This window comes from Urocitellus parryii, chromosome 4 (assembly GCF_045843805.1).
Source record: "Urocitellus parryii isolate mUroPar1 chromosome 4, mUroPar1.hap1, whole genome shotgun sequence".
Lineage (NCBI taxonomy): Eukaryota > Metazoa > Chordata > Mammalia > Rodentia > Sciuridae > Urocitellus > Urocitellus parryii.
Window position 1 is genome coordinate 48,855,476 of NC_135534.1, and position 14,837 is coordinate 48,870,312.

Genomic DNA, 14,837 nt, shown 5'->3' on the forward strand with positions numbered 1-14,837 from the left:
TATCCCTTGACAGCAGTACTGTATTAGTGCCCGACACACTAAATGATATTCTTGTGATGGTGACAATAAATTATAAAGAAAAGATGGAAGTTAGTTCGGTTTATTCTTTTTAAGAAGGTCGAGAAATGTGCAATGCCTTTTTCCTAATTTTCCATAATTTGTAAGTTGATAGAATTTGGCACCTGAAGGGGGACATTTTAGTTATAATGATAGTCACAGCCACCACTCTGAAGTGCCTGTTCCTTTGTAGGCAATGTGCCAGGTGTTAATATATATGGTCATTAATTCTGCAGGGCAGTTAGGCTGCAACATGGCCAGGCACATATCTGAGAGGGTTGGGGACAGCAGATTCATTCTGTTGTGGCTTTGGCAATTGGTTTTATTTTGAGATTTAAAGACTTTATAGATTGTCTTCTTCTTCAGAAGGTGGAAGAGTATGTAATGATTTTATTTAATTCATTGTATTAAGCTGATGTAACTTGGCCCTTGAAAAGATAAGCTTTTGTTATAATAATAAGAGCCACAATTCTTAAGTATCTACTCCAGGCCAAGCAATGTGACAGGTGTTTTAGCATAAAATGTCTTTAATCCTGCCATGTAGTTATTATTATAATTCAATCTTACATGTTGAGAAACTATAGCTCAGGCAGATTATGATTGGCTCAAGGAGAGTAAATGAATAGCAGTGCCAAGACTCAATTCCAGCTTCACAAGACCCTAAAGCCGTATTCTTCAAGGTCCCATTCAGACTCCATTTATATAGGAAATCCCCTTATATGCAATTTACTGTTCCTGGCAAAGCCCATAAAGAAGTCATCTCTGTAATGAGTTTGCTGGTACAGTGCGAAGTTTCCTATTTCTAGCTCTCTCATTCCATGGAACAGAGTTCCTAGCCAGAAAAAGAAGTCATTCTGGGTCCAGTAAGTCTGAGCCAAGGGAGAATTTTAATCATGTTAGAGGAGCCCATCCTGAGTGATTCCTTGACGTCACCCACTGAGTCCATCCACCTCTCAGAATGACCAGCCTGGCCCTTGTCCACCATACTCAGCTCTTTCCTGGCAGCTGAAGCCACCCTAAAAATAGCTTCTGGACCTTGGAAGGAACATCTCCTGGTGCCTACAGCAAAGAAGGTGCCTTTGGGGTTGAGAAGAGCAGTCCCTTGGGCAATAGTCGGCTCCACGCTACAAGAAAGAGGCCAGGAGAACCCCTCAGACATTGTCTGTCATTCCTTCCATAATAAACACCTTTCTCATTCCTGGTCTGTCCTAAACCTCACTGACTTAGTGCCTGTGTTTCTAAGTACGTGGGCTTATGTGATGGCAAACTTTGCACTCCCCACCCTGACTCAAGTTTCACCAGAGAGGTATACACCAAGTTTGACGCCAGTTGGTTACCCATCTCCCTTTCTTCTGCAGCATATCTGAACAAGGATTATCAAAAGGATAAAAAAAAATATCTCAACACTTAAAAAAAAAAAGATAACCCAATCAATAAATGGACAATTGAACTGAACAGACCTTTCTCAAAAGAACAAACTGCCAACAATTATATGAGAACATGGTCAACATCTTTAGCCACCAGGGACTTGCAAGATTTTATCTCATTCCATCAGAATGGCAATCATCAAGAATACAAATAGCTATAAATTCTGGTGAGGATGTGGGAAGAAGGAACTCTTACACACCGTTGGTGGGAATGTAGAGTAGCATAGCCACTATGGATATCAGTGTGGAGGTTCCTCAAAAAGCTTAAAATAGAACTTCTGTATGATTCACTTATAACACTCCTTGTTATTTATCCAAAAGAATTAAAGAGATACATGCATACCCATGTTTACTGAAGCATAAGTTACAATAACCAAATTGGATTAGCCGAGGTGTCCATCAGCAGATAAATGAATTTAGAAAATGTGGTATCTATACACAATGGAGTTTTATTCAGACATAAAGAAATATAAAATAATATTTTTGCAAGAAAGTAGGTAGAACTGAAGATGATAATTTCGAGCAAAATAAGTCAGACTCAGGGCTGGGGATGTGGCTCATTGATGGAGCACTTGCCTAGCATGTGTGAGGCCCTGGATTTGATCCTCAGCACCACATAAAAAAATAAATTAAATAAAGGTATTGTGTCCACCTAAAACTAAAACATGATAATAAGTCAGGCTCAGAAAATATTACATATTTTCTCTCATATATGGTAGCTATAGGGAAAAAACAGAAAGAAGACAGATGCTATGAACATAGAAGGAAAAACATTCAAAAAGAGGTAGATATCAGGAAGATGAAGAAGGGGAAGATAGGAAGGCTTAGGGGAGTAAAACTGATCAAATTACATTTGTATGTATATACAAATAAGGCACTATGAAATCCACCATTCTATATAAACAATATCAATCAATGAAAATAGTTTAAAAAAGGAACACATAACAAATTGGAAGGTGGTAGAAGACGAACATCTTATACATGAGATTCCCATGATTTATAGACATGATCACCTGAAGGGTGAATGCAGACAACCATATAGGACACATTCAGCAGGACTCCCCTCCCAGCAGGAAAGACACAGAGGGTGTCACCTGATCTAAAGAAGAGTGGTCTTGTCTCCTCACCTTCTGACCCACACCCCATAGATGTGCTTCCTCTTCAGAGACTGTAGATTTCCCTCAGTTTAGCCACTTTCTGCCTCTGGCCTCACCTTCTCCAGGAGGCTTAAGTGTTCCAGCTAATAAAAGCCTCTTTCTATAAGCTCTCACCAATCCTTCCCAACCAGTCCTTGCCACTTAGCACTGCACATACTTATTATGGTAAGAAGAATAACGGCCTTCCCAAAATGTCCACACCCTAATCCCTGATGAGATTAATAAAATGGGACTTTGTAGATGTGATTAAAGACCTTGATATAGAAAGATCATTCAGGATTATCTAGGAGTTGGTTCCAATGTAATCATAAGGGTCCTATCTAGTGGAAGAGAGAAGCAGATGAGGGGGTCAAAGTGTTAATGATATAAGAAGCATTCAGTCCTAGTTTTGATGATGGAGGAAGGAGGCTACCAGGCAAGAAATGTGGTTAGACATTAGTGGCTGGCAATGGAAGGAAATGGATTCTCCCCTAGAACCTCAGAAAGAATACAGTCCTACAAACATTTCAGTTTTAATGAGACCCATGCTGGATGTTGGGCTTCTACAGAGTGTGAAATGATAAATTTGTATTGTTTTTTTTTTAAGATTTATTTTTTTGGTTAGACATAATACCTTTATTTTATTTGTTTATTTTAATGTGGTGCTGAGGATTGAACCCAGGGCCTCACACATGCTAGGCGAGCCACAACCCCAGCCCAATTTGTATTGTTTTAAGTCACCAAATTTATGGCTATTTGTTACAGCAGCAATTTTTCTTTATTCTTACTTCATCTGTGGGTCATTTCTCCCTAAGATACTACATATGCTTTTAATAAGCTGGTCTTATTCATTTCCTCCTTTACCTACTACAGTGACCTCTCAATCCTGTTACTCCATTATCTCACTGGTTCTAGACAACTCTAACCCTCTTGACAACAATAGGGTCATGAACAACAAATGAGACAACTGGCCACCCAATTATAGCAATGTAACTTAGTTCCTAGCAGCCACCAAAGAATGAGCTCTACTATTCCCTAGTTCAGGGTCCCTTCCATGAAGGGATGACAACAAACCCAGATAGTAAGGCAACATGAGTTTGTTCATGTTCAGGTTATACCAGCAGGAGATCAAGAAGCAGGCCCAAGATGGTCTTGAACACAAAATTCGGTATATGTATCCCTTTTATTAGCAATGAAAAGCCTTACTCCTACGATTCCACTCTTTGTCCTCTACTCACACAGTACCCAAACCCTTCCAAGATATTGACAAAGGATGGAACTATCTGTCTGCTTCACTTGCACACAGCTTTTCTTATCACAGCATCATTAAGGAGGAGCCTAATTGGGGGAATCTGGTGGAGCCCTTCTTCACTGAATTTTAGTTAACTAGCTGTATATTTCCTTCTTTTGGTAACAAAGATATAAATAGTCCACACTCCACTCACTCAGATCCTCATGTATCTGACTTAATGTACTTATTGGGTTCATTATATTTTCACTAACAAACCACACAGTATATTTCCAAATATATATAGCCATATAATTAAAGCTCTTCTAAACAAATGCATTTTATCTATTGATTGTATCTATTAGTTAATCTAATATATCTCCCTATGCATATTAGTTGACTTATATCCCAATCAAATTATTTCCCAAACACATCATACATTTCTTGGACTATTGGCTAGGGGTGCCTGAAAGTTAATCTCTCTGTTCATGCCTCCTCACTCTAGAGATTTCCACTGAGCTGATTTTTAAGGTTCCATAAGAAGGGCTCTTTAAGTTCTAGGTGGACAGGCCAGGTAGTCACATTGCAAAGCTGCTGCTAACAACTTCCAGGAAGACAGGACAGCCGGACAAGGACCAGGAGATAGCTGCAGATGGATTTTCATGAGGCAGAGGAAAACATGGTGCTCCCAGTCCAGCCACATGCTCTCCGTCTCCCCTCACAGAAGACACTATGTCATCTTTTGGTGATAAGGAGACAAAACCCAGAACATTTGTTCCCCTCTTCTTCCTATCTATTCTGAAGCTTATGTGTTCCTCATATTTGGGGAGGGGTGGGGTAGTACCTTTCTGCCTGCACCACTCAACGGAGTGACATATCCTGTCTCCTTCATGTTGACCTCTGCAGCTGTTCTTTCATAAGATAGTACCTAAAGGAGCACGTGAAAGAAGCCAAGTAGCCAATGGCCCACTGCTTTTAAAAGTACTGTAAAGACAGCATAGAGTTCACAGCATGTTATAAAAAGTCCGAGTAAGAAGGGAATCTAGGGATCTCCTAATCCAAAAACTCATGCATCAAATTGGAAACAGGCCTAAATAAATTTCTCAAAGTCATACCCTCTGGGTTAGGGGCAGGAATGGAACCCTGACTCCTACCACCTCTCCCCAATCTTTCACCCCAGGGACAAAACAAAGCACTCTACTAAGTCAACCACAGTTCAGACAGGGTAAAGCGGCACATCATGCTAAATATATGAAGTTAAGTCATTTGGATTTGGGTTTGTTTGTTTTTTTAACTTTGAAGGGTTTTAAATTTTTATTTTATGAATATTCTCATGAATCTGATTTGGGTTTTATTCTTCAGCAATTTACTTATCTTAAGTGGTGGCACCAACATTCATTTTCCTGCTGCAAAACTGTAAATCTCCAAAATGTTGGTTCAGGAATTAAAAATGATTTATGCCTAGTCATTGAGCCTCTCACCACAAATCACATTAACCCTGAAGCAGGCAGACATGCCCATATCTTCCTCTGAGTCACTGCCCAAATCCAGGGACCAGACCTCCTACCTGATGTAACAGATAGATAAGCCATACCCTCAAAAGGAGCCCAGAAAAATACAATTCACTGAAACCAAATACTCTTAATATTCCTTTACCTATAAAACAAAGATGATAATACCCATCTTATTAAACTCAGAGAATATGAAAGATAATAAATACATAGTGCATGGCACACAGATGGAACTCAACTGATGGTAGTTTTAATATTTATAATATTTTATTTTCTTCTACTTCAATATGGTTTTATGAAACATTTCATGCATACTGCACATGCAACATCTTTCACATAACTTTATATCTAGGTTGTTAATAAAAAGCTGATGTTCTTTCCAATATTTATAGAGATTGACCCATTCTAAAGGCCTTAGCAAAATCCCCATCAGGGTTCATTTACAGTTGTCTCTCTCTTTTTAACTTCTTTTCCTTTCCATATTAAAGGTTTGTATTATTTAAGGTGTACTATGTGATATTTGCATATACATACACAGTGCAGCCAGCTAATTAACATATATATTCCCTAAGTGGTTACCTGTGTGTGTGTGCACACGTGTGTGTTGAGAACTACCTCAACAAATTCAAGCATTATTATTATCTGTAGTCACTATGCTGTACATTAAGTCTCTAGAACTTATTTATTTCATAACTAAAAAGTTGAACCTTTTGATCATTTATCTCCCTTTCTGCCTCCCCTTAGCCCCTGGTAACCATCATTCTATTGTTTCTATGAACGCCATCTTTTTAAGATTGCACATTTAAGTTTGATAATGCCTTACTTATTTCACTAAACATAGATATGTCCTCCAGTAGAAAATACAGTAGTGGGGCTGGAGTTGTGGCTCAGTGGTAGATTGCTTTCCTGGCATGTGTGAAGCACTGGGTTCAATTCTCAGCACCACATATAAATGAACAAATAAAAAAATTTAAATAAAAAAGAAAAATATGTAGTGCTATTGTTGAGAGTAATGCATACTCCCAACAGTAAGCATATAGTTTCAAATGACAGGAATTCCTTTTTTAAGACTGAATAATATTCCATTGTGTATATAGATGCACTACATTTTCTTTCTCTATTCATCCATCACTGAGGTTGCTCCATATCTTCGTTATTGTGAATCTGGCAGTCACCTTGACAGCCATTTTTGCCCTTCCTCCCCTAACAGGGGCTTTATTACACTCTAAACATGTCTTAGGAAAATGATTCAGAAGCGATCACTTTTCTTCAGTAAACTCAAGGATGGAAAGTTTTGGTTTCTGCCCTTCTCTAACCAGTAAAATCAATTTTCAGTAGAACTTCTCCTGTTCATTTGATAGCTCCAATTTTCTGACAAGCTGAAGAGAAAGAGTTTAGATTCCAATACTATTGTCATTGTTGCTGCTGGAGTTGATATTGTTGTGATTTTCTTCTTGTTAGCTCTGCATCATACATAAGTGTACCGAAGCAATAAATTTAACTTGAGTTCTGAACTTTGAAAGTGCTTATTTTGTTCTTTTAGGTTGTTTGTTTGCCTTACAACTGCTTTCTTAATTAACAGTTATCTTTCAGGAGCAAACCTTTTAATCACATGGAAATTGACATAAGAAGTTCCAGCCAGATTTAGTCTATTTTTATTTCTAAATCAAAGCATACAAGGAGCTGGGTATGGTGGTGCACACCTGTAATCCCAGCAGCTCAGGAGGCCAAAGCAGGAGATCTTACAGTGAAAGCCAGCCTCAGCAAATTAGTGAGACCCTGTTTCAAAATTAAAAATTAAAAAAGGCCTGGGGATGTGACTCAGTGGTTAAGCACCTCTGGATTTTGAATCCCTGATTCAAAAATAAAATAAAATACTGTACAGAATCTGATTTAAACAAATGGGAATAAACATTACAGTTGGAATTTATCACAGTGTTGTTTTCCAATCTGGTTTGTTTCAAAACTGACCCTGATGTCCAGATTTTAAGCTATGAAATAAGACAGTAAAATCAAGGGCTAAATAGTGACGTGGCTATTTTAAAATCAGCATTTTCCTTAGCAACTTTTGCTATATCATGCTGTTTAGTACTAAACTCAAGGGAAGTTCCAGGGATAGCCCGTTGAAATCTAAGAGATTCATCCACTCAAAGTTGTAAACTTTTGTAGGTTCATGCTGCATTCAGGGTGGGCTCTCAAGAGAATAAGTTTGCCTTTTGCACCAGGAGACTTTAGTCTTTAGAAGGAACCCTATCAGAAACCCTTGCCTCAGTCCTGGACACTTCCATCAAGGAACCAATTGTGCCTGGGAGAAATCTAGCTGAACAGTTTGCGCTCCCAACTTCCCCAATTTCGGAACCCAGAGGAATGAAGCTGTATCTCGATTCAGATTTTTTTTTTTTTTTTGTAAATTACCTTTAGAGAATGGTGAATTTGCCAGAATGAATTAATTTTCATTCATTTAACATTGGTGGTGTGTCTACTGGTGTCCCTGGCACGTTTCTAATTGCAGAGGAAAATAACTTTTGCTGTTGTTATTGTTTGTTTTAAACCATTGGCCACCAGCACAGTGCTGGGCACTGTGATTGATAATGTCTGCCCCTCCTTTTGCTGAAGGCTACTCCAGCGCCCTCTGGAATCACCAGCCTGTGATTTGTACCTGTCAAAGATTTCGTAGTGAGGAATTAGTGTCTGTTCTGAACGCTGAAGTTACATACTGAAGCCAGAGACAGCGTTGCAAACCCGCAAAGTGACATGATCAGGAAATCCGCTTCCGGAGTATTCATTTCTTACCGTTTTGCGGTCACCCTTGGAAAATGCACGTCAAGGACACACATCCTTACAAACGATTTCAGGAAGTTCATATCTTAGAAGTCTCTGGAATTTTAAAAAGGAAGTCATTTCTGCAGAAGTTTTTGGCACCTGAGCGCAAGTGCGTTTCCACAACAGCCGGGAGTGGCAGTGGCCCAAGCGCTGCGCGCCATGTAGTGGCACCTCGGCCTTCGCCAATTAGTCACTAAGCTCGGCCAGGAAACCCAGGCCAGGGCTCGGAACTAAACTGCTGAAAAGCCCGAAGCCAAGAACTGGGTCTCAGGAGTGTGCGTCTGCCTCCAGGTTTCTGCGCTCTCCATGCCTAGTGACCCGCCACCCTAAGCCCTGCCTAGCGTGCTGTCCGTGTTTCCTGGCGCTGTGCCGGACTCGCGCTGGCGTCCTGCCTGACCAGTTCTTCCTTTCCCAGGTCTCGCCGCCGCCCAACGGGAGAGCCCTGCGGAAAGAGAATCTCAGACACAGGGTCCCAGCACCGAGTTTTCATTCTCTCACAGTAGTGCTGCCCCAAAAGTTAAGGAAGAGCATCTTGGAAGTTAGGCGTTCCAGATGTCTTCTTGAGCACGGAAGCCACAAATATGCGAAGGGAAAGAAAATGTGGCGCGAGAGACAAGCGTGCCCTAGGAAATGCAGAAGCTTCTGGGGACTAAGAACAGGTGTGCGATGGTCATCTAACTCGGGTTAGATGCCTGGGGCATTCGAGCACCCTTGGGGGCTAATTTCTGCCCCTGGGTCCTTGCATTCCCGGTCTTCCCACCCTCCCGCGCCTAGTCTCCAGATGCTGTATCACAGCATTGGCAGCTTCTTCACGGGCTGCTGCGTATTTCTCGCTGAGCGCCCAGACCTTGAAATCCCCCGGAAGCCGAGAAACTGCTTTCTCCCCACCCTAGCTGTTGAGACCCTCAAACGCCTTAGTCCTGACCTTGGCGCTCCTGGAGCTCAACGCTTAGGCTGAGTAGTCTCCAACCCCGTGGGCTGCGCGTAAGTGGAATGGTAGTCAATCATAATTGCGTGCGATGGTGCGCGCCAGTTCTTGGGAGTGTTTGCGGATATAGTAGAAGCAGACCACCATCCTACCGGTGTGTAAATGCGACTGCATCTGAGACTTAGGCAGACTTAGGACACATTTGAGAGTGAACCCCTAAGGGTGCCTCTGAAAACCGGTGTCTATTTTGAGTAGTGTTACTTTCCAGAGTGTGCGCGTATTTGGAGACTGTTAGAAATGTGTGTGTGTGTGTGTGTGTGTGTGTGTGAGAGAGAGAGAGAGAGAGAGAGAATGAGAAGTAGTATTGGCAAAGACTCCAAAGCACTCAAGCCCCCCCCCCTTGCTCTTTAGGCAAGGACTTTATTGCGGGTGGAGGGGGGTGCGGGCCGGAATCAAATGCCACTGGCACATCTCAGCAAACAGCAGCCTCCGGAAGCAAAGGGGCAGCTGTGCAAATGGCTCAGACAGGCGGACTAATGAGAAGTGATGGATGGCAGGGTAGGAAGAGGATGGAGGCTTTGGGAGCATCTGTCCCTTGCACCTCTCCCCTCAGATCCAGTTGGGTATGGGAGTCCTCACGTGATGAATCTGAACAGCACCCTGGGACAGACCAAAGTGAGTCAAGGCAGTCCCACAAGGTAAGGATTCGGAAACTATCGATAGAGATCTTTCCAAATCCCCTAGGTAGACCTGGAAGCTTCTGGATCTCTGACAAGTGGAGGTTGGGCAGTGGGCTACTTCTCACAAAATTTCTTCAAGATGGGACTGTGGTTCCCATTTCAAAGATGAGTACACTGAGGCTCTGAAAAGTTACTTGCCCGTGATCAGAGTCTGGAATGGTGCATCTGGAATTGAGCTCAGATCCCAAAAAGTTCACTTTCCCACTATCTCTGCTTCCCATGAGTTTTTTTCTCTCTGTGGGTGATACCACCTGCAGAGGTGGGTTCTTCACCGGCAGAGAATCCATCCTGACACCCACCCGTTAATCCTCCAAACCCTGCTTGGGCATGGGTCTAGGGTCAGAATTATGTAAGCCGGGAGTCTCTGCAGTCCTGCACCCTTCCTTCTAAAATCTCACACCTGAGGTTGGAGTGGGCTGAAGTTCAAAGCCAGGAGGAAATTAAGAAGTGAAATCTATCATGACGTCAAACTGCCCTCAAATTCCCGCTCACTCTCGTTCATTTCCACCATCCCCCTACTTCTATCAGTGACCTCAATGCAAATAAAAGTAGGGCCGTCATACTGGATGCTCCAGGTTGGAAGCATGGGGGTGACGCAATTGGCTGGGACATTGGACCCCTCCGCCCATTGGCCGCCTGGCGCTCCCGACCCACTGCGACCGGAATAAGAGCAACCGCTGGCGCTGGGAGCTACTGGAGCCACTGCCCAGCCCAAGTGTGGCTGCAACTTCCGCGAGGCTCTAGCTGGACGACACCGCAGCCCTCTCTGCTCCAAGTCACTGCCTTCCAGGTGAGCCGCGAGATTCCTGCTCAGGTGGTTATCCTCTCTCTCCCTCCCCTCTCTTCTTCCTCCCCTCTGACGGCATTAGTCTGTCTAGTAGTTTATCTCCCTGCCAATCTCAGATCTCTGTCCACTTCTGTCTGGGTCTCTTGGTTAAACAGTCTGTTAGTCCGCGATTTATCCCAGGTTCTGGCCCAGTAGGACTGGGCAGTGTCAGTCCGGGAGCTCCTTGTCCCTCTCTCCCTGAGTGATTGCCGGCTCCGGTTTCACATTGTCCCACTGCACGTTTGATATGCTAAATCTCGGGACACTTGGGCTCACCAGGCACCGCGCAAGCAGCAGGATGCAGCAGTAGCTTTCGGTAGATGGTGCATTCGGTGATCACTTCTGATGCCTAGCGTTCTTGGGAAACTGGTTCAGAGCCTGGGCCAGAGCGAATCCGAATCCGGGGCAAATGGGCTCAACTACGGAATGGCAGCAGCCCTAAACTGCAAGCCCCAGTGGCAGGTTCTGGGAGTGCCAAGAGATGTCTTGGGTCCCAACTTTAAGACTCTGTTAAGCTTGGTTCTTGCAGGCAACAGAGTTGCCAGAGGGAGGAGCAGCTGAGCTCTAGAAATGGTTCAATGTCTCAGATTGCAACTGCAGGGATATTACCTTTCTACTTGTCTCTCCCTCCCTATCTCCTGGTATGTACAAAAGCCCTATACCCCAAGACAGTTCTGGGTCTTGTTATGGGAACAGCTGTGTGGCAGGGCCCCTCCTAGAGTACACGCCAGACTTAGCCAACAGGTGTATGTGCCTGTGAGCAGCATTTGGGAAAGGTGGATAGGTCTGAGACCTCCCCACCTGTATGTCCTGCAAATCTTAGCTAAGATTGCTTCTCCAGCTTGCCAAACCCTGCCACATGCCCACTAGACCTCCCAGCAGTTGACTTGATTGATGAGTAAACAAAGATGAAGTGAAATATAGTGACCAGTCTGAAGCAATGCAACCAAGGAGTTGAGAAGAAGACAGGAACCAGGTCTTCTGCTTAGAAGAAGACAGAAACCAGGTCTGTGGGTTCACAGAACTTTGAATTGGTGGAACTGGTGCAGGAGATGACATCATTTTTTCCTTGCAGGGAGTCGTCATGGGCTTCCAGAAGTTCTTCCCAATCCTGGCTCTCAGCATTTTGGTCCTGTACCCGGCAGGCAGCCTCCATGCAGTGCCATTCAGGTAAGACAGCCTGAGGACACAGCTCTACTCCCCTCCTGCTTCCCCTGGAATCAAACAAATCCTTGTTTTTTTTTATTGTGGTATATACTAAATGTTCCTCTCTGGGGAAAATATATATAAAAGTATGTACTCATATGTATGTATAAAGTATCATACAGCTTACTACTATTTAAAAATTATATGGTACACATTTTATATCAGAAAAAGTTTCTAATAAATGTATATGCATGTATACATACATACATACATGAATTTCCTCCAGAAAGCTGGTTTTAAGTCATTTGGTCGTTATTAAATGATCATTATTAACTAGCTGCATTAACACTTAGTGCACAAAATTCCTGAAAATTTAACCATCACCTGTCTTAAACTTTTATGAACTGGCTCCAGTACACCACCGGCAGGAGGCCACACCAGTGCCTGCCTCCTGATGAAGACAGTGGCTTCAACCCTTGTTCATTGGGAGTTGGAGCAGCTGCATTCTTAGGGGAAGAATCAGAGAACAGGAAGCCTGGCTGCTTATCCCTGGGAGGAGGCAGGCAGGGGTTCAGAACCTGCACTAGGTTTGCTTCCCCTCCGCAGTTCCACCTTGGAGAGCAGCCCAGACCTGACCACACTCAGTGAAGAGGAAGCACGCCTCCTGCTGGCTGCACTGGTGCAGGACTATTTGCAGATGAAGGCCAGTGAGCTGCAGCGAGAGCAGGAGACAGAGGACTCCAGGTAAGCCTCCCCACTTGGCAAGCACAGGGCCTCTCTACCACCCCAGACATATCCAGGAAGGTGAATCCCAAGAGGTAGGAGAGAACATAATGGTCTAAATCCAGAAGTCTGTGTTCAGCAGGACCTGGGACTGGGACTAATCTGTTCTCAGGCTCAGCTAAAGATAGTGGTCAGCTGGAGAGACTATGGTTATGTCATATTTAAAAGTTCCATTTCTGAAAGTAGAAAAGGTATGGAATCGCTTAACTATATGAATCGATCTTGTGATCCTAGGAAGACCTTTCAGCATAGGATGAGTTAAGACTGGTAAGGATAAAGCCTGGAGCCAAGGATGGACCTGGTATATTTCAGAAGATTTTAGAAATTCAATTTGGCCTAGTTAATCTGCATATGATGTTCTTTCACACCCACCAGGAGCCTTCATTTTATATTTGCCAGGGGAAGGCAAAGCATTTGCAGGGGGTGGGGACAGATAGAGCAGTGTCTGAGGTAGGCCTAAGGCATCTGTGGAGATATGCATGTTGTCACAGGGCCAGGAAGAGCACCCTTTCCCAGCCCCAATTCCCTGTGCACCCTAAGCCTAGAAAAGAAATCGGCCCTTGCCTAGCCCCTTGCACTGACTGAGCAGAGGAATGTGTTGACCTGCATCCACCCTGATAATCCCCCTGTCAAGCATGAAGATCTGCACAGCATGTGGAATGCCAGAAAAAGTCACCCTTCCTTACCATTGCCCTGGCCCACTGCACCTCTGAGCCCTCCTAATAGAGGAATGAGCTATCCTCCTCCTGCCTGCATCTCCTTCCCACCTCATGGTTCCCCTGTCTGGTCTAACCTTCTGTTGACTGCCCACGGGGGCTGCCCCTGGTGCATGGTACTGTCTGGCATGTCTTTTCCCTGCAGCCTGGACAGCCCCAGATCTAAGCGGTGTGGTAATCTGAGTACCTGCATGCTGGGCACGTACACGCAGGACCTCAACAAGTTTCACACATTCCCCCAAACTGCAATTGGGGTTGGAGCACCTGGCAAGAAAAGGGATATGACCAGCGACTTGGAGACAGAGCACCGTCCTCATGTTGGCATGCCCCAGGATGCCATCTGAACTCCCCTTCTCCTTTATAACTTTCTTGCTTGCTTTATTCCTATAACTTGATGCATGTGGTTCTTCTCTGCTTGCTCTTCAGGCTGTTAGTGGTAGCTTTTCTATGGCAGAGGATGTCTGGAACCTCGGGTGGGCAGAGAGAAGGGAGAACTCACAATCTGGAAAAGAATCAACCAGGAAGATATCAGAGCAGGGGCAGTTCTCAGAGGGCCCTGGTGATTTCATAGCAAAGCTTTTCAGTCCTGCTTCTGAATGTGCGGATCATTTGGGAAATAAAAATATTTTCTAAAAAGACTTGAGCTGTGGTGGTCGTTGCTCTAGCCTGCATCTCAGGTGCCATGGTGTTTAGGACCTGTGCTTAGAAGTAGTCTTAGCCCTGGGGTAACTGGACACAGGGTGTGGTGATTGGTTACTGTAACTCATCTCAAGCAGCAAGAACAAGGGCACTAAGGAGCAGGTAAGCACCTGTAGGACTAGATGCCACAACCTCTTCTCTTCTTCCAGGTAAGACCAGAGTATTTTCATTTTCCTAAGAAGGGATATTTTGTGCTGGTAACTGTGAAATGAATTCTACAATCCTAGTGAATAGCCTTGGATATGACACTATAATTCACTCTAGTCTCATAAACCTTTGCTGATTTTTAGCTATTTGTACAGGAAAGATTGCCTGTTACAGCCCTGTGCTCCATGACTAGTCACCCTTAGTCACCTTCGGGTTTTCTGACACTCCTGGGAATGTCTAAGGGGAGTGATCATGGCATTTTCCCTAATGGCCTTGTGATTTTCTGCTCTGATAATTATGTTTAGGAGAAACACTTTAGGTTAATTGATGCATCTCAGAGCAGCAACTTTACTATGATGGTCCCATGGGGTGGGTTCCTCCCCCAGCCCTCACTCACAGGCCTTCTTTCCTTTCTCCATTCTGCAAACCAGTGTCACTGCCCAGAAGAGAGCCTGCAACACTGCCACCTGTGTGAGCCAGCGGCTGGCAGGATTGCTGAGCAGATCAGGGGGTGTGGTAAAGGACAACTTTGTGCCCACTGATGTGGGTTCCAAAGCCTTTGGCCGGCGCCGCAGAGACCTTCAGGACTGAACAGTTTTGAATGGACCCAGGAAGAAGGTGACTACCTCATACTGTCAGGTGGGAGGATGGATAACCATGTATTTCAAGG

The 14,837-nt window shown here is 44.0% G+C and overlaps 1 protein-coding gene across 1 annotated transcript in view; it reads left to right on the forward strand.

Annotated features, from left to right (window-relative positions):
• The first annotated feature begins 11,760 nt into the window (after window positions 1–11,760).
• Window positions 11,761–14,837, forward strand: part of LOC113189946 (calcitonin) — a 76,191-nt gene continuing 73,114 nt past the window's right edge. Inside the window, exons 1-4 of the mRNA XM_077797256.1 lie at window positions 11,761–11,846; window positions 12,429–12,566; window positions 13,467–13,638; window positions 14,599–14,683. Coding sequence (XP_077653382.1) covers window positions 11,761–11,846; window positions 12,429–12,566; window positions 13,467–13,638; window positions 14,599–14,683 — 481 coding nt within the window. The remainder of the gene's footprint in view (window positions 11,847–12,428; window positions 12,567–13,466; window positions 13,639–14,598; window positions 14,684–14,837) is intronic.